The following is an 18,587-nucleotide window of genomic DNA, read 5'->3' as shown; positions in this document are numbered from 1 at the left end:
GAGTTGCTGTGGCTAATTGTTAACCAGCCTGAAGCCTCCAAGCCGGCAGCATCTTTGAATAGCTGCCTCCCCTCCCCCACACGGCCATTTCTCCTGAGCAGATCTTTTCTCCTATCTAGCCAGGATCGTTTTTTTTTTTTTTTTTCTTGCTTAGGTTTTACTGAAATAATTTTTGTCCTTAATTAAACAGTGAACCTGATATTTTTATCCAAGTTAAAAACAAGGCTGAGATTTTAGACATGTTTTTGGTGTATGATCTTGAGTTGTTTTTTCTGTATGGCTTTCAGTTCACATTGTCCCCTCAGTAGGCGCCTTCAAGGACCACACAATTTCTGCCCAGGCCTCAGACTTGTGAACCACAGTGAGGCTGAGTGTGTGCCTGTGGTATTTCTTGAAGGCCTCAGGCAGAGCTATACCGCCTTATAGAAAGAAATGGTTCACCAGGAAAACTACGCAGAGGCTGTTCACTTTTATTTGTAGGTTCTCTTTAATGCCTCTCTCATTTTTTGCTACATTTTTGTATCATAAAAATATCCTTGTCTTCCTACCTCCAGTGAAACTGGAGAAAAATATATTGCAACAAATCATGCAGTCTGCAGTTAAAATGATGACTTTGAAGACTCTTTCATTCTCTGAACAGCCTGGGAGAGAGAGAGAGTGTGTGTGTGTATATTAAGTTTGCCAAGGCTGCCTTGGTAGCTTGGATGGTAAAGTGTTTGCGTTCGACACGGGAGACCTGGGTTCAATCCCTGAGTCGGGAAAATCCCCTGGAGAAGGAAATGGCAACCCACTCCAGTATTCATGCCTGGAAAATCCCATGGATCGAGGCGCCTGATGGGCTACAGTCCATGGGGTTGCAAAGAGTCGGACATGACTGAGCGACTTCTCTTCACTTTTCTTCACTTCACTTCAAGGCTGCCATGATGAAGTACCACAGACTGGGTGGTTTGAACAGCAGTAAAGCATGCACATACTTGGGGGCACAGTGAGATGACTTTTTACATCCGTGTGTGCCATGCACCCATCCCCCAGGTCAGGAGGCAGCCCTCCTAGCTTCCTCAGACCCCTCCGGTGAACACCCCCTCCCAAAGCAACCACTTGTCTGCTGTCATGTTTTCTGATTAGTTTCTCCTGTTCTTGCCCTTCATTTCTCCCTGATTTTTGTAAACTGGCTCCATTGTCTGTATGGACAATGTGTTGGGATCCCCTGGTGACATTAAGCATGGATTCCTGGGCCATGTCCCAGTTTCTGATTCACTGGCCCTGGGGTGGACGTGCAGCAGCATGCATCCCTGAGGAGGCTTACACCTGTGTGTTATAAGGTGTTGTAAGCCAGGCACCGGAGATGAAAACTACTTGGGTTGTTTTCGTAAGGGTAAAAACCATGCTGCCATGCACAACCTTTTGCCGGTGTCATTTTGAACATGGCAGATATGGCTATACGACAAATTCCCAGAAGTGGAATTGCCATATCCAAAGGCTGATGGTTTGTAATCTCAGTGGAAATTTTCAAATCACCTTTCCAAAGAGGTGGTCCATTTCGCATCCCACTGCAGGGTGAGAGCCTGGTTTCCCATAGCTTCAGCAAGAGTTAGAGACCAGTTTTGGATTTATGCCAGTCTGATGGGTGGGATGGTATCTCATTGTGTCTGTAATTCGTTTCTCAGTGAGGTTGAGCATCCTTTTACATGTAAAAGCGCCATCTGTGTTTTTTTCCTCTGTGAATTGTCTGTTCAAATCCTTTGCCCATTCTTCTGTTGGGTTTGTTATCTTTTCATCCTCAAGTTCTAGGAGCTCTTCATACATTGGAAGATCAACCTTTGTTTCTAATCCGAATTATAAATATTTTCCGCTCAGACATCATTTGCATCTTGATTTTGCTTTTGGTGTTTCTTCATGTCAGAGTTCTGGATTTATTTATTGTGTAGAAGATTCAGAATAATGGGGAAACAGTTGGCCATAAGCATAGAAACCAACAGAAAGTAACTCATAAATCCAGGTTTGCAAGGGTGAGGAAGGAAGCTGGGAGCAGAAGAGGCATCCAGGTTGTACAGTGGTATTCTTTGAAGCACCAGACAAAGGCAGAACCCTCGCTGGCAGGGCCTGGACTTTAAGCGGATGTAAAGAGCGGATGGGGCATCAGCTGTAGCTGGCCACTGGCCAGCTCAGGTCCCTGGGAGGAGGTCAGACACTGCACAGCTGTATCCAGACAAGATGGGACTTGTGGAGGCAGGCGGGAGAAGCTGCTTCCAGGTGACACCAGGGGAAACGGGAAAATGTCTGTTAGTCATAGGAAGCAAACAAAGCAGGAGGTGAGAGGGTGCTCCCGAAAGGGCCGGCTCCACCCAAGGTTGTCAGGACAGCCAGGCTCTTATTGAGCATGTTGATTCTCTTTTTAAACTGTTGTTGTTCAGTCGCTAAGTCGTGTCCAGCTCTTTGTGACCCCATGGGCTGCAGCACACCAGGCTTCCCTATCCTTCACTTTTAAACTGTGATCAGAGATAAAGCAAGTGCCACTTTTGACAGGAGACAGGATGAGTCACTTATAGAGGGAGGGTCATTATTAAAGGTGCTTCTTCCTGGGCAAGGTTAACCCCTCTGGGGGATACACTGACCTCCATCGTGGTGCGCGGGAAGAGGACTTGGAATATGGACGTTGGGAGGTGTCAGGAGGCATCTGGGCTGGGGATTGTAAATCGGTGGCCTGTGGTCAGAGCTGGCTTATATGTGTATTTTCTTTGGCCAGTTTGGTAATTGGCCCATAAAGTGTTTTTACAATTTTGGAATTAGTCACCAGCATTTTAAAATCAGATGATTTCACGTAGGGAACCTCTCTCTCTGCTTTTGAAATACGGGGCCGCACCCCTCCAGTGGCCTTCCCCCTCCTTCCTTCACCCCCTCGGGGCAGACGCTCTGCACTTCACCACAATCGCCACTCCTCTCTAATGTGCCCCCAACACCGAGAATGCCTGGCAGCCACCGCATATCCTAGTCTGAATTGTTGTTTTTCTTCTAGCAAGGTTAAAAGGGATGTCACTCTTTTCTTAAACTTGTTTCTCTCTGAAAGTGGAAATGTGAAAGACAGACCAGAGGGGCCCTACAGCTGAGGAGAAACAGTGGGGAGCTCTGTGGTCCTGAAGACTGTTAGTGCAGCAGACTCTGGGTTGAAAGGACTTAACCTGAAGACGCCTGGACCACTTTGCTCATTGCATTCTCCGCCTGGTCTCTGCGGGCATTTTGCCGTGACTCTGGGTTGGAATCACCTCTCTGGTCTAAGAGCTCAGATGTGCCAAAACATACTCTTCTTAAAAATCACAGCAGCTCAGAAACTTCCCTGGCGGTTCAGTGTAAGACTCTGCACTTCCAGTGTAAGAAATGTGGGTTAGTTCCCTGGTCGGGGAAGTAAGGTCCCACATGCCATGCAGTAAAGCCAAGAAAGTTTTTTTTTTTTTTTTTTTAAAAAAGGGATCTATTGGCTATACCCCAATACAAGATAAAAAGTTAAAAAAAAAAAAAAAAAAAGGACCTAAACTTTAATAAAAAAAAAAATCACAGTAGCTCACTGCCAGACTATTGCCATTCTTTTTTGAGAGCTCATACAAGGTGGGGATGCTGCTTAAAGGGTCAGAGGTCTAACATGGGGAGAGACGGGATTTTTTAAGAATTTGTTAGCAACCAAACATTTAAAAAGAAAAGAAAAAATCCATTTGTTTATAACCTCCTGAAAAAACACGGGTTTCAGACCTCCATAGCTCCGTGGTGAGCGGAAGGGGCCAAACCAGTCCCCTTTCCTGCTCTAATCAAGGGCAGGAGGGTAGCAGATAAGGGGAGAGCAGTGGAGATGCTGTGCGTGAATCAGAGCACAGCTCATGAGTGCTTGTGTGATGCTCCTTGCTCTGTGGTAGGAGAAAGAAGTCCAAGGATCAGCTTCTCACCAGTCAGGGCGGGGGTCATGAAGGGGGGTCCTGTTGGCCTGAGGTGGCTTTGGGGGCCGGGCTGGGCTGTGGGACACTGGGAGACCTGAGAAATGGCCCTGTCCCTTAACCCTGTGAGTTCTGCTTCTTCGTCCACTCTGCTTCGCCGTGGATGGGGACAAGAACCAAACCAGACAGCAGGTTGACGCATTCTGAAACTGTGGGCGCTACCAGAGGACAGATTCCAGAGGGAACTTGAGAACCGTTCTGCACGGCCAGCCCACCAGATGGTCCTTGTGAGTCCATTGCCCACATCTCTCTGGATTTGTCTTCTCAGACATCACGCTGCCACCCTCGGAGTGGAGGGCACGCCTGCACCCAACCCTGGCCTCCTATGGGCACCTCCTGACTGCTCTGCCGGTCCTATTCCAGCCCACTTAACCCGTCCATCTGACAGGAAGAGTGATCTTTACAAAAGGTGTCTGTGACTCAGTGCTCCAGAACCTTTGCTTGCCTTTGGATGATTGTCAGGGGTGTGGGGTGTGGCACGGCCTGCTCACCTCTGCTCTCCAGGTCACCCAGTCCTCTGCCCACCAGGATCTTCCCTGGTTGCCTCTGTCCAGACCACTCTGCTCTGACCAGCACACCTCAGTGACGCCTCCTCCCCAGGGCCCTGCCCTGATCCTTTCCTGCCCAGGTCGCAGCACTCATCACACCTGGCCGCTGTTTTTTGTTGTTATGAAATACGCCTATCATGAGATGTGCGATCTTACCCGTTTCTGAGCGTCCAGTTCAGTAGTAGGAAGCACACTCATACTGTTGGTGCAACCTCCAGAACGCTTCATCCTGCAGACCTGAAACTGCATCCATGAAACAGCAGCCCCACGTCCCTCCCCTGCCCCAGTCCCTGGCAACCACCATTCTTGTTGTCTTCTCTGAATGTTTCTCCTCTGGGGCCCTTCGGTAATGAAATCATGCAATATTTGTCTTCTAGTGACTGACTTATTTCACTTAGCATGATGCCCTCAAGGCTCTGTGTAGCATGTGACAGGTTTTCCTTCCTTTTTAAGGCTGAATGGTGTTCGTGGTCTGTTGTATGTATGGACCATAGATTTTGTTCTTCTGTTCATCTGTGGATAGACAATTGGGTTGTTTCTACCTTTGGCTGTCGTGATGTGTGTTGTGAACATGGGGTTTACAGATATTTCATTAAGATCCTGCTTCCAGTTCTTTTTCTTCTGTGTACAGAAGTGGAATTGCTGGATCATCTGGTAGTTCTATTTTTAATTTTCCAAGGAATCATCATACTGTTTCTGATGGTGACTACACCATTTTACATTCTCAAAACAGTGAACAAATATGGTTCTAATTCGTGCACACCCTCACCAACACCTATTCTTTTTTTCTCAATTGTGGCCATTCTAATGGATTTGAGTACCTTATTGTGGTTTTGATTTGCATTTCCCTAATGATAGTGATGTTGAAGGTCTCCATATACCGGTTGACCATTTGTATGTCCTCTTTGGAGGAATGTCTATTCCTTTGCCCATTAAAAAAAAAAAACAACTTCTTTTCCATTATGATTTATTACAGGATATTAAATACAGTTCCCTGAGCTATATAGCAGGGCCTGTCTTCCTAGTTTGTGTATCGTGGTTTGTATCTGCGAATCCAAACTCCTGCTTTATCTGCGTCCCCCTCCCCCCACCTCTTTCCCCTTTGGTAAGCGTAAGTTCTCTATGTCTCGAGTCTGTTTCTGTTTTATAGATAAGCTCATTTGTGTCGTATTTTGGATTCCACGTATAAGTGATATCATATGATGTTTGTCTTTCTCTGTCTGACTGACTTCATTCAGTATGATCATCTCTGGGTCTTTCCATGTTGCTGCAAGTCTTTGCCCAGTTTTCAATCTAATTATGTTTTTTTGTTTTGTTTTTGTCGTCATTGTCGGCCTCTGGTTTTGGGTAGAGAGAACTTGGTCTGTAGGTGCTAAGCTGCAAGAGGGCAGGGCCATGCCCACCTCCTTCCCTGCCATGCCCCAGTGTCCAGCATGGAGCCCTCCCTGCCTGTGGTTTATTGGTAGGTGAGCAAATACGCATGGAGCTCTTATCAGCAAAGGAGTAAAAGGATGTTAGTCCACGCATCCCTTCTTGTTTCAAGAAGGATTTAGGGCTCTGGTCACGTCTCTTTGAAAGCATAGTGAATAGAGTGATGAATGGAAGTAATTTGAAAAGGCTTTAAGATGGATAATCCAAAGTGTTGACATTTTTTTTTTTTTAAGATTTGTTTATTTTGGCTGCGCTGGGTTTCGTTGCTGCGTGGGCTTCCTCTAGTTGTGGCAGTCAGGCGTTACTCTTCGTTGCCGTCTGAGGGCTTGGCAGTTGCCAGTCAAAGGCTCGAGAGCACTGGCTCAGTAGTTGTGGCTCATGGGCTTGGTTGCTCTGCAACATGTGGGATCCTCCCCAACCAGTGATCAAACCGGTGTCCCTGGCATTGCAAGGTGGATTCTTAACCACTGGGCCACCAGGGAAGCCCTTGACATGTGTTATTCAGCTACTCCGGGGCCATGCTTTTTTTGGTTGAGTCCCATTTTGCCTAATAAGGCTGGTCTTGATGGTGAAACTTTGCATGTATTATTTTATAGTTTCAAAATATGCTGCCAGCTAGTTAGTCTCCGTTGATCCTCCATTACAAAGGCTGGGAAAGGGTGATGCTGGCCTTGCAAATGGAAGGGTGGAAGCATAGGCTGACCCACAAGCCTGCCTCTTTGCTTCCTCCGTCCTGGGTCCCAGCTCCCAGCCTGGGTCTCAGCCCCTGCCTGGGTCAGTCACCTCGTCTGACAGGTCTAGGCCACCGATGGCCCTCCTACCTCCCTGTTTCCTCTTCTACTTGACTTCCTGTCCCCCGAGTTCCTTACCTGTCTCACTGGCCTCTGCCTCCAGGCCCAATGCTTATGCAGCACTGCTGCCAGAGTGAACTGTCTGTCTGAAACCCAATTTCCGCGTTTTCCTGTTGAGTTTGAATTCTTCGATGTTTCCATGTTGCCTTCAGGATCATGTCCACACCCTTTTATGTGGTACCCTGGCCGCCCTCAATAATGTGTCCTCGTTCCCTGCATCCTTAGCAGATGCTCCTCTGCCCAGGATGCTCCACCGCCCCCTCCCGCCGCCCCCCGCCTGCCTACCCCTGCTTGTTCTCAAGTTTCTATTTCATCCCATTTATCCTGACAGGCTGCCCCACCTCCCCCGCCCCAGCTGGAGTCTCCCTCACCTGCCTTGGCTCCCTGTGTGGCTGTGTTTACCTCTTGGTACCATGTGGTTGTCTGCCTGTCTGTAGGTCTTTGTACACTTATTTGTCAGCCTCCTGACTGGTCTGTGCTCTCCGAAACTAAGGCAGTGTCTTTTGTCTCCATGTTTCAGCAATCAGCCCAGTGGCTCTCACAGAGTAGGGTGTTTGTGGAAGCAAGGAGGGAGAGGACAAAGGAAAGCTGGTCTGATCTCAAAGTTCATGTCTTCCTGCCCCCTTCCCAGCCCACTCCCCACCCCCTCCACCGCCCACCAGTACATTCTCCCAGTCCAGGGTGGCGGGGTCATGGGTTGGCTCCCAGAGTGACCCAGTCAGCTCTTCTTGGCTCTGGCCACCCTGAAACTCACTCACCCTGGCCTACCTTCTGGTAAATGCATCCCAGCAGAGAGAGATGACTCATGTGTGTGTGACTCAGCGTGAAGGCAGCACAGCTGGAGAGGTGGCCAGTGTGTCTGCCCGGGGGAGGGAGGGCCACGGAGCACCAGGGATCCAGGCCTGGGACCTGAACTCCCGCAGGTCTGCCAGCTGGACAGAAGGCAGGAGCCGCCTCTGTCCGTGGAGGGAGTGGTTGCACTAGCAGAGCTTTGCAAGACTTAAGATATCTGAAATTGCATCTCGTTTATCGCTACTAAATACTATTTTTTAATAACTTTAGTGTATGCTTATAGGCACTGGTAAGCATCTTGCATGCAACCAAAACAACAACAAAAATAATAGCAGATACAGGTACAGTACTTCCTATACACCAGATATTATTCTAAGTAAGCACTTTGCCTTTTTGAAGTCACCTAATTCTCACAAAAACCCTATAGTACAAGAATTCCATTATCCTCATTTTATAGATGACGAATCTGAGGCCCAGAAAGGTCACACATAGAGGTGCCCCAGAGCTACATAGGGAAGAAATGACATTTTCTTTGTTCATTCGTCTGTCGACGGACGCTGAGGTTTGCCTCCGTGTCTTGGCTTTTGTAAAATAATGCTGTTGTGAACATTGAGGTGCTTGTATCTTTTCAAACTATAGTTTGCCTCTTTTTTTTTTTTTCTGGATAAAGATGTTTTATATATATACAGTGGAATATTAGCTGTAAAAAGAATGAAATAATGCAGTTTGTAGTAATATGAATGAACGTAGAGATGATCATACTAAGTGAAAGTAAGTCAGACAATGACCAGTATTTTATGATGTCACCCATATGTGGAATCTAAAAGAATAATATGAATAAATCTATTTACAAAACAGAAACAGACAGACATGGAAATCAAGCTTATAGTTACCAAAGGGGAAGATAGGGGGAGGGAGAAGTTAGGATTGACAGATAGGATTAACAGATGTGCAATACTATATATAAAATAGACAAGCAACAAGGAATTACATATAGCACAGGGAAGCTATTCAGTGTCTGTGATAACCAATACTGGAACATAATCTGAAAAAAATTATATATAACTGAATCACTTTGCTGTGTACCTAAAACCAAAACAATGTTATAAGTCACCTATACTTCAGATTTTTTTTTTTTTTTTTTTTTGAGGAGGAGGAGTGGGTTTCCTGGTGGCCTAGAGGTTAGGACTCCCGGCTTTCGCTGCCATCGCCTGGGGTCAGGAACTGAGATCCTGCAAGCTGCACAGTGTGGCCATAAAGCAAAAAGAGGGAGTAGATAAATGACAGTTTTGATACAAGCTCAGGTTTCTGAGTCCACACTCTGAACCCCACCCCGTGCTTCCTCAATGAAGTCTATAATCTGTGGTCCTGTTTTTACAGAGGAGGCGATTATGGCTCAGAGAGGTTGGTCACTTTTCTGTAGTCACACAGCCAGGGAGTGGTGGAAGCTGGTTGTCTCCAACCTCTAGCTGCAGCCACCAAGCCCTCCTGCCCAAATCAGGGCATGCCATGGGCTGGTTTCTCCTTACCCCTCCCCACTGGTGCTCCCGGGATCCAAGTCCAGACGGTGGGTGGGTTCTCTGGAATAAACTCTTTCTTCTCAGGCTGAGGTCACAGCCAAAGGGAAGCCCTTGATGGCACATTCCGCTCCAGTCTCCCTTCAGTTGCTGGTTGCAGAGCACTTCCTCCGCCGGGGGTGCTGACGTGGCTGTCCTTGCCTCCGCAGACGGCGAGACGGTGCAGTACCACTATGGCCCGAAAGACCTGGTCACTGTCCTGTTCTACATCTTCATCGCCATCATCCTGCATGCCGTGGTGCAGGAGTACATACTAGACGTGAGTGCCGGGTCTGGGCTCGGAGGTGGGAGGCTGAGGGGACGCGCGGGTGGAGCGGCCGCAGCTCGGAGGCCTCGGTCCTCCCCTTTCGCAGGCTCCGGCTCCCTGGGGGCTGACCTTCCATACCACACTGTGTCCCCCCCCAACCCCCAGCCTCCTAGTAGTGGTGTTTATTCACGCGAGGGAGCTGCCTGAAGTGTGTCGACACGGCGTCATCGGGCTCACACGGCACGGGTCGGGGATGTCGCCTTCACATCTTGGCTAAAAACATCCACCTCGCCGCTCTTTCAGAGTGCTTGCCTTCAACTCAACGCTGTGTGCACATTTGACACTCACACGACATAGCTTCAGCCCCTTTGTGGGGAGAGCAAAGGTGTTTGAAACCTGCCCGTTATCCATACACTTATATATTAACGCGCAGGTCCCTCTCTATTCTTTAGAAAATCAGCAAACGGCTTCATCTCTCCAAAGTCAAGCACAGCAAGTTCAACGAATCTGGGCAGCTGGTCGTCTTTCATCTCAGCTCGGTGATCTGGTGCTTCTACGTGGTGGTGACGGTGAGTGGTCCTCGTGATGACCGGGGCCCGGGCAGCCGTGGCGTCGTGGTGGAAGAGGGGTCAGTGGTTTAGGAGCTGTGTGAAGCCAGGGAGCGTCATCTGGTCCAAAAGATGTCACGGTGATGACAGCGTACAGCTCCGTAGCTCCGTGTCCGCTCCCAGGGCCCCCGCACTGTGCTGTCCCTTGAGCTGAGGTTTATGTTCACCTTGGCACCTGGGTCATGGATTGAAGAAATCCAAGCTCAGGTTTCGCAGTGGTCCTGCAGTCACATGGCTCCGCAGTGGACAGGACTTGAGGCTTTGCTTCTGATTCACCACGTTGGCCTCCAGGGCATGGCCAGCCCTGCTGTGTGCACATCAGGCCCCTGAGAGTCAGCACCGCCCCCAACGAATGCCTGGAGGAGCAGACAGCTGACCTGCCTCCCCTCTTTGCACAATACGACTCTTAAGCAACCTTTGATACAGCCAAATTCCTTTGTACAGCAGAATGTGGACAGTCCTTTGAGGTTGCCGGTCATGCTAGGAAGTTTTTAATTCCCCAACCACAGCCTGGAGCACCTCCTGTCTGTAACCAGATCTCTTCCTCAGGAGCTAGAATCATCCTGTGAGAAATCCAGGCTGGGGGCTTGGAAGATTCTGCAACCTTGTGATCTTTTAGGAGGTTCTTTCCCTGCCTCCCCTGACCCCTCACCCCGCTTCCTCTTCTTTAGCCACAGTGGCCCACTCTCCCATCCTCAGGACCCCTCTGTCTCTGGTCTGAACCCTGGGCCCATGTTCTCAAAGCAGGACTCAGCATGTCTTTCAGCATGTTGCCTGTATTGCTGTTACCACAGAACACTAGGGATTTGAAACCCAGGGCCCCAGGCCTCTGTGCTGCGGAGCAGGCCCTGGGGCGGACTTTCCGTATGGTCTGTGCGAGTAGTGCCCCCCTGCTGTTGTGCAGCGCAGATGCGGCCCCAGGAAGTGTACACACTGCTGGGCTCAGATCTCTCCCTGCTGCTGGGTGTTTGGGTCCTGCGGCCTCTGGAGACCTGGAGCTCCCTTGAGGCACAGCAACCCTGGGGTCCCTCAGATACCTCACTGCTCTTGCCTCGTCTCTGAATCACTGTTGCCCTTTCAGTCTCACCCCACCATCCACCCGAGCTGTGACCCAGCTACTCACCCAGGGGATTTCCCACCCCCTCCAGAGTGTGCAAGGCTCCACGCCAAGTCCCTGCTTCTCCCGGGCCGGTCGAGGGCTTGGAAGTGAGGCTCGTTAGTCTGGAGCGGTCGCGCTTTCCTGCGTTCACTCCAAACAGGCTTTTACTGTGGTGACAGCCAGGCCTCCACTCAGCATCTCCAGCTGGAGATAGAGACCCTGGAAAGTTCGAGTGACCCCGGTCCTTATCCACCACGTGGCTCTTAGCCCTCACGTGCTCCCTCCACGCCATTCCAAGTGAAAGTGACTGAAGAAGAGAGGGTCCTTACGTAAAAGGAGTAAAAATAGCTAGGTTTTAAAATCGTATGTTTCTGTTATGATGAACTTTTTCTCAATTCTTCTCTTTCACTCTCCAGCCAGGTCATCAGCAGGTCCCCTGCCTCCACCAGAACGTGGAGGGCCTGTCCCCTGCTTTCTGCCTGCATCTCTGTCCCCCAGGCCGGTGGGTCTCTCCAGGGGGCACTTGACAGTATGCTTCCGGCCTCTAGGGGGTCGAGGCCAGCGATGAGCTGAGTGTCCTGCAGTGCACAGGAGAGTTTCCACAGCAAAGCCCAGGCTGGCCCGGGCATCACTAGTGCTACAGCTGGGCAGCCTGATCTGTAACCTAGGCCACCATCATCCTTGCTGGACCACTTGTGGAAGGAGGCTGTTTCCACTCCTGTATCCATCCACCCACCCCTATCCATTGTCTGCCCAGCCAGACAGATCTTCACAGAGTGTAAACCACGTCATGCACCCCCTGCTTTCAAAGCCGCTGTCCCACTTGTAGAGAAATTGTGCTTTTTCCTGAGCTCTGGGCCAGCCTTATCCATCTTTTCTCACTCGCCCCAGCCCCCACCGTTCCTCTAACTCTCCTGGCCTTCCTGCCTCCTGGGCTTCGCAGGCAGCGCTCCATCCCCTGACATCCCATGCCTTCCAACTCTCCACCTAAATGTCACCTCCGCAGAGAACGCCCCTCCTCTTGTATCTGCTGCACTCTGCCCTCTACTCTGGTGTTTGCTTGTTAACGGGTGTTCTCTGCTGCCTGCTTCTGCCTAGGACTGCTCCCAGAATTGTGCTCACAGCTGGCCCCCGAGTTCAGTTCTCGGTGTGTTCGCAGCATGTACAGCATGTACAGAGTGCTCTCTCAATATTGTTGTGACAGGGAATAAACTGCAAATGTATCTTCTTGTTCCAGCTTTCAGCAGTTTTTAAAGTAATCAATCACTTGTTTTTATGAATTCACAGATCTTTTTTTTTTTCAAACATGAGCCATACATAAAAGTTTATAAAAAGAGAGTAAAAACTGACCCTAAATCCCTCCCCCACAAAATAACCAGTTTTATCTTGGCATTGGATTCAGATTTCTCTCTGCATTGATGTAGGCAGGGTGATGGGGTTGTGGATGGGCCAACTGAACATTAATAAGAATGTCAACCTCCTACCTTTAATCTAGCCCAACTACTGTTCATCGTTCAGGGCAAAGAAACAGAACTCTACTGTGGAAATCAGGCTGGGTGGGCACCTGGTCCCCTGCCTGGCTTCCCAGGGACGCCTCCCTTCCTAGTGTAGGGCTGCAGCTGGACGCTCAGCGGGAGCCTTGCCCTGGAGCAACTTCGGTGCAAGTGTGCAGGTCAGGGCTGCTGCCTCCTGACAGACAGACTGCCTGGAGCGGAACCTCCGCAGCGGTGTTCCTGAAGGACCAGTGGGTCCAGGGAGCAGCTGGCCATATCAGGACTGGGTGCTCCTCTTCCGCTGGTGCTTTCTGGCTGTGGGGGAGGGGAGGGAGTGTGGCGGCTCAGCGGGCCTCCTTGCTGCCTAGTTGATTTGTAGAACCAGGAAGGAACAGAGGACCCCAAAGGCCCCCAGATGGCATACCCGGCGGCAGGGAGATCTGGGGGGCGGTGAGCCCACACTCCATGTGGAGCTCCGAGGGTCCCGGCCTGGGCCCCCCTGGGCGGCTGCCTGGCCCGAGGTCTAGAAAAGACTGTTCTCAGAGCAGTGAGTCATTCTTCCTCCGGCTGCCCCGTGCGCCTCCCTCCTGCCCTGCACAGGCAGGCAGCATTGTTCTGGGGCGTTTTCTCTGCCGTCGGTTGGCTTCACAGTTCTGACTTCTTTGTCTCCTAAATGAAGGGCCAAGCCGGGAAGGTCCCTGTTTAATATCCCAGGATTCTCTGGGCTTTAGATTTCTGTTGGTGCTGCTTTTCTTGGCCAGTGGTTTTTTTTTTTTGGCAGCAATTCTCCCACCTGAGTCTTCGAAGTACCATTTTCCTCCTTAAGTGCATTGGTGCTTCTTCTAGGAAGGAACGTCCTGCCTGCTCTGGTTTCTTGGAAGCAAGGGTGGAAGGCTGTGAACCTCTGTGCCCAGGGTTGGTGTCTGATGCAGGTGGCGTGTGGGTGGCAGCGAGGGGTGGCCTCAACGCAGAAGAGCCCTCTCTTCACCCAGCTCGCCCCGGAGCCTCCCACCGCTGTCGGACTGTGAGGAGGAAGATGGAATGAGGCCGGAAGGGCTTGGGGGAGACCATGGCTGCCCTGGGCCTGGGCCTGAGGGCACCCAGTCAGTTGGGAAGCTGTGTTAATGAGGCCCCGCTCGTGGGTTTGGGGCCATGGGCCATACCTGAAATGTCCTCAGGTGTTTAGTGACTCAAGTGAGGGTAGACTGGCCCTCCCGTGGAAATAAGGCTGAGGCTCCTGTAGCCACCTGGAGGTCCCCTGTGAGCCACTGGGCCTCCTCCCCCCAGCACAGCCTGCTCCTTGGTCCTGGTGGGAACATCTGAAACTCTCGGCCTCCTCATCCAAGCCACTAGCGTGGTTTCTTTCTGACGGACCGGGCAACCAGGCCTGGGGTACCGGGACCAGGAGGCTGGGGATGCAGCTCAGATTTCAGTTGTACTGCTGAGAAACCACCTTGTTTCTGGGGCTCCTTCCTTTCCCTGTCTCTAAAAGGAGGTCAGGCTGCCATCACCTCCTCTGTCCTCTTTGAGCATCCCGTTGGCCTCCTCGCTCTTGGTGGGTTGTTTCCTTGTATGTTTTGTGATCCTGGATAATAAAGTCATCTTTAGCAAGGCTTTGCATGTCAGAACCCTGTATTTCCTTGGACAGGAGTATGTCCCAGTGGTCTCACTGGCCCACAGTACCGCCAATGCTGAGTTCTTAGGTGGGGACTCCTGGACACACAGGTGATGTCCATGTGCGCTCCAAACCCATGTGAAAGTGAATCTGAGGTTACAGATGTTCAGGAGGTCATATTTTTTTGTTCCCATACTGAGCCGAGGGTGAGCAGACACCGACCTCTTCTCCCTCTGTTCTTTGTCAGATCCTTTCTAGTCTCCCCTTCCTCTGGAGTGGTAGCCTTTTGAGGGTCTTCCTGTCCCCATGTGGGTATATATGCCCTGGTCCCACAGCCTCTGCCCCCTGCTCTGCCCTCCTGGGCCCTAGGGGTTTTGCCTTTCTTATTGTGAGCTCAGCTTTGCATCTGAAAGAACATTTGTTAGATTTCATGCAGCATGTCCAGGTGTCTTCTGATCGGAGGGTTTTCAGGTTGCCTCCCCCTTACTCTATAAGAGGCCCTGGGCTAGATGCTGGAGATGCAAAGAAGGGCTAGAAAAGAACCAGGGAAAAAAAAAAAAAAAAAAGGCCAGAAAAGAAGGCCTGTGGTGTCCTGGCGCCAGGACAGGGACTGCACTGTGCGATGAGTGTCACACGGGCCACCGGTGGGGAGGCCTGTGGGGTCCTGCTGTTGTTTTTGCTCACAGCGTTGTGAAAAACCAGAGGAGGCTTTTCATTTTTCCAGTGGACGGTGATTCTGGAGTTGATCTGCTTATTCACCCTGCAAGCATTTCCTGAGTGCCTGCATGCCAGGCATAATACTCGACACTGTCACATAAACATAAACTGTCACATTTATTTCTAACAATAACTCTGGGAGGGTATTTTTATCCTCATTTTACAGACAAGCCAGCTGAAGCTGAGGGAGACAAACTTGCTCGGAGGATGCGGCCAGTCAGGGTCAGACCTGCAGTCAGACTCGGGTCTTCAGTCAAGTCAGACCCCAGAGCAGGGCTGTTCCTCCTGCATCATGACTCTTTTTTATAATAAAGAGACCGGCCAAGTGCCAGAGGGCCTCCGTGTTCACGTTTTCCATCACCTCCTCGTTCTGGCATCTGGGGACTAGGTGTGTCTGTGACCCCTGACCCCCGGGCCTGCCCCGGGTCCCTGCTGGCCTCGCGGTCACGTCTCTAAACGCGGTCTCATTCTGCCCATGACAGGAAGGATACTTAACAAACCCGAGGAGCCTCTGGGAAGACTACCCACATGTGTACCTCCCGTGAGTATTGTCACGTTCTGTCCCCAGGGAGGAGCGGGCTGGGTGTGCCAGCTTCTCGCCCCAGACTGGCCAGAACATGGGCCAGTGGGCATGAAGACCAGACGCCCCCAAGCCTTCTGGGGCCAGTGTCGTGGAGGCCAGTCTGGGAGCTGCTGCCTCCCCCAGTGCTCGCGGGTGCTTCCTGCAGGAGCTCAGGTGCAGGGTCTCCGCCCGGCTGCCCTCAGGGAGCACCACAGATGGCAGGGGTCCACGTAGGGTCTCCGCCCGGCTGCCCTCAGGGAGCACCACAGATGGCAGGGGTCCATGCAGGATCTCCGCCCGGCTACCCTCAGGGAGCACCACAGATGGCAGGGGTCCATGCAGGATCTCCGCCCGGCTGCCCTCAGGGAGCACCACAGATGGCAGGGGTCCATGTAGGATCTCCGCCCGGCTGCCCTCAGGGAGCACCACAGATGGCAGGGGTCCATGTAGGGTCTCCGCCCGGCTGCCCTCAGGGAGCACCACAGATGGTAGGGGTCCATGTAGGGTCTCCGCCCGGCTGCCCTCAGGGAGCACCACAGATGGCAGGGGTCCATGCAGGATCTCCGCCCGGCTGCCCTCAGGGAGCACCACAGATGGCAGGGGTCCATGCAGGATCTCCGCCCGGCTGCCCTCAGGGAGCACCACAGATGGCAGGGGTCCATGCAGGGTCTCCGCCCGGCTGCCCTCAGGGAGCACCACAGATGGCAGGGGTCCAGGGGCTTATAAACCCCAGACAGTCCTTCCTTGCAGTTCTGGAGGCTGGCAGACCTAGCGTCTGCTGAGGCCGCTTCCTGCTTCACAGATGGCATCTTCCTCACGTGCAGAAGCGGAGAAGGGCCTCTGTCACCAGGGCCCTAATCCCACTCAGGAGGGTCCACCCCTGTGCCCTCATCACCTCCCAGAGGTCCCACGTCCTGGTACCCTGTCGCTGCGGGGTTAGGATTTCAAATGTGAATTTCAAGGGTAGGGGCCGCAAGTGTTGGGTCTGTAGCGGGTTCCTAAACTGCCGGGAGGGAGCGGGAAGCAGAGCCACTGCCTGGAGCTCCGTGGGCTGCGCCTCCTGGCACCTGCTCACATCCACACCTGTGTCTCTCTGGGCAGCACCCCCTCCTCTCCTGCTCCGATGGGATACCAAGAGGGCAAAGCTGGGCCCGCATGCCCCCGAGACGACTCTCAGACTCTCCTAAGATCCTTAGAACGGCAACCCCAGAGACTTAGCAGAGTTAGATCCACCCTCTGTGGCTGAGACCCCTGCCTTCCTTGGCACATACCCGCTGCCCACTACCTCCTCCCTGACAGGGCTCTGGAATCAGGCCTCTCCTTAGCCTTTCCTCCTCTGGGCTGAAGACCCCCGTCCTCTGCTCTTTTCATCCTTCTTGTGTCTTTTCATGGGCTTCCTGTGTCCCTCCACATGTGGAGCAGTGTCCTGGCCCAGGGATCTAGTGCATGCCAGCTGCCCGCCCCCACTCCCTGCAACCCAGCTCTCCCCCACCCGCCCCTCCCTCAGCCCAGCTCCTCACACAGCCTGCCCCCGCCCGCCCTGGCAGGGAATTCTCTCCATCCCTCTGGGTGACTGGCCCCCTTGTCTCCAGCTTCCAGGTGAAGTTCTTCTACCTGTGCCAGCTTGCCTACTGGCTGCATGCACTTCCCGAGCTCTACTTCCAGAAGGTACGGAAGGTGAGTACTCGCCGCCCCTCTCTGATACCACCTGTCCCCCCACCTTCCTGCTGTTCCTCTCTCTGGCTACCCACTCATGGGGGGTGGAGATGGGTGTGTGTTGGGTGAGATGCTGAGCAAGCGCCTGTCAGAGTCTCCCTGACATCCTCCAGGATTGTTGGCGGGGGGGGACACTGCCAGATCAGCCTCTTCCTCCCCCAGAGGATGTGCGACTCTGGGGGAAACCTGACTCATCTTCAGGGGAGCTGATGGAGAGGTCTTTGCCTTTTCCACAGAGTTTTTTTTTTGTAATCTCTCTCTGACTTTTTTCCAAAAGCCCTTGTTCCCCAGTCCCTGTCTCTCCTTTTTCAACCCAGGCCCGCCCTCTGACCGTCGAGTTACCTTTGGACTTTGTACAGCCTGGTGCACGGGTCTCTGGGGGCACCCGTCTGCCTGTGTTAGAGCAGCATCGCTCTGCACCCCTCCTGCCTGCTCTGCAGCTCCGCCTGCGCCTTCTTCCCCTGCTCCTGCGTCTCAGGGAGTCGGCACATGTGCCATCTGTGTCTCTCTCTTGCAGGAGGAGATCCCGCGGCAGCTCCAGTACATCTGCCTGTACTTGGTCCACATAGCAGGCGCATACCTCTTAAAGTGAGTGGGACCCAGAGTGGGCCAGGTCTCCCCGCCCGTTTACGTTTGTGCCCCTCTCCACACCGTCATTCAATCAGGAGGCACTGATCAGACACTCGGTGTGCCAAGCACCATGCTGACACCTGGGAACACTTAGATGGACAGTGGATGGTTGCTTTATGTTTACCGGACTTTTTCTCCGACGAGTAGGAGAGAAAACTACAAAGATAAGTGGGATGAACACTGTGCTACCACGTGGACCACCTGCCACGGGAACCCAGAGGAGTGACCGCCTCAACCCGAGACAGAGCTGGGAGGGATCTGAGGCATACCGCTGCCAACCCGGGGCGTTGCAGGCTGCCGGCAGCCTGAGCGGGGCTCCCGCCCCACGCGTCCAGGTGGGGGCGCTGCCAGAGCTCGTGACCCTGGACTTCCCTTGGGTCTGCAGTGAAGCGTAGAGTAGGCACTGCTTGGCTGTCCTGAGGTCAGAAGCGTGGCCGTCACCCCGAGTGTGTCTGTAGTGAAGAGAATCACTGCTGGGCAGGATGTGTCTTCTAGTTTGGAGTTTTCTCAGGCTGGGTTTTTTAGCAGGACAGGAAAGCAATGCGCTGTGTAACCTTCTCAGGTGCCCCGGGGGTGCCGGCCCTGGGGTCTCCTGGGTCTGCGCTACAGGCCTGCTGTGAGAATGACCAAACAGGGCAACCCAGACCCAGGTCCGCTCTCCTCTCTGGAGGCTGGGAGCAGCGTCCGTGCCTGGACAGGCCTCTGAAGGGCACAGGCT

The 18,587-nt window shown here is 52.4% G+C and overlaps 1 protein-coding gene across 2 annotated transcripts in view; it reads left to right on the top strand.

The window, feature by feature from the left end:
• Positions 1-18,587, top strand: part of TRAM2 (translocation associated membrane protein 2) — a 69,795-nt gene that overhangs the window by 42,831 nt on the left and 8,377 nt on the right. For both annotated transcript variants that reach the window (XM_027524005.1, XM_027524006.1), the window contains exons 3-7: positions 9,332-9,441; positions 9,882-9,998; positions 15,444-15,502; positions 17,116-17,200; positions 17,757-17,827. In XM_027524005.1, coding sequence (XP_027379806.1) covers positions 9,332-9,441; positions 9,882-9,998; positions 15,444-15,502; positions 17,116-17,200; positions 17,757-17,827 — 442 coding nt within the window. The remainder of the gene's footprint in view (positions 1-9,331; positions 9,442-9,881; positions 9,999-15,443; positions 15,503-17,115; positions 17,201-17,756; positions 17,828-18,587) is intronic.

The sequence above is a fragment of the Bos indicus x Bos taurus genome, chromosome 23 (assembly GCF_003369695.1).
Source record: "Bos indicus x Bos taurus breed Angus x Brahman F1 hybrid chromosome 23, Bos_hybrid_MaternalHap_v2.0, whole genome shotgun sequence".
NCBI classification, from domain to species: Eukaryota; Metazoa; Chordata; class Mammalia; order Artiodactyla; family Bovidae; genus Bos; species Bos indicus x Bos taurus.
Note: the sequence above shows the minus strand (reverse complement) of the source record. Positions and strands in the feature narration are given on the sequence as shown.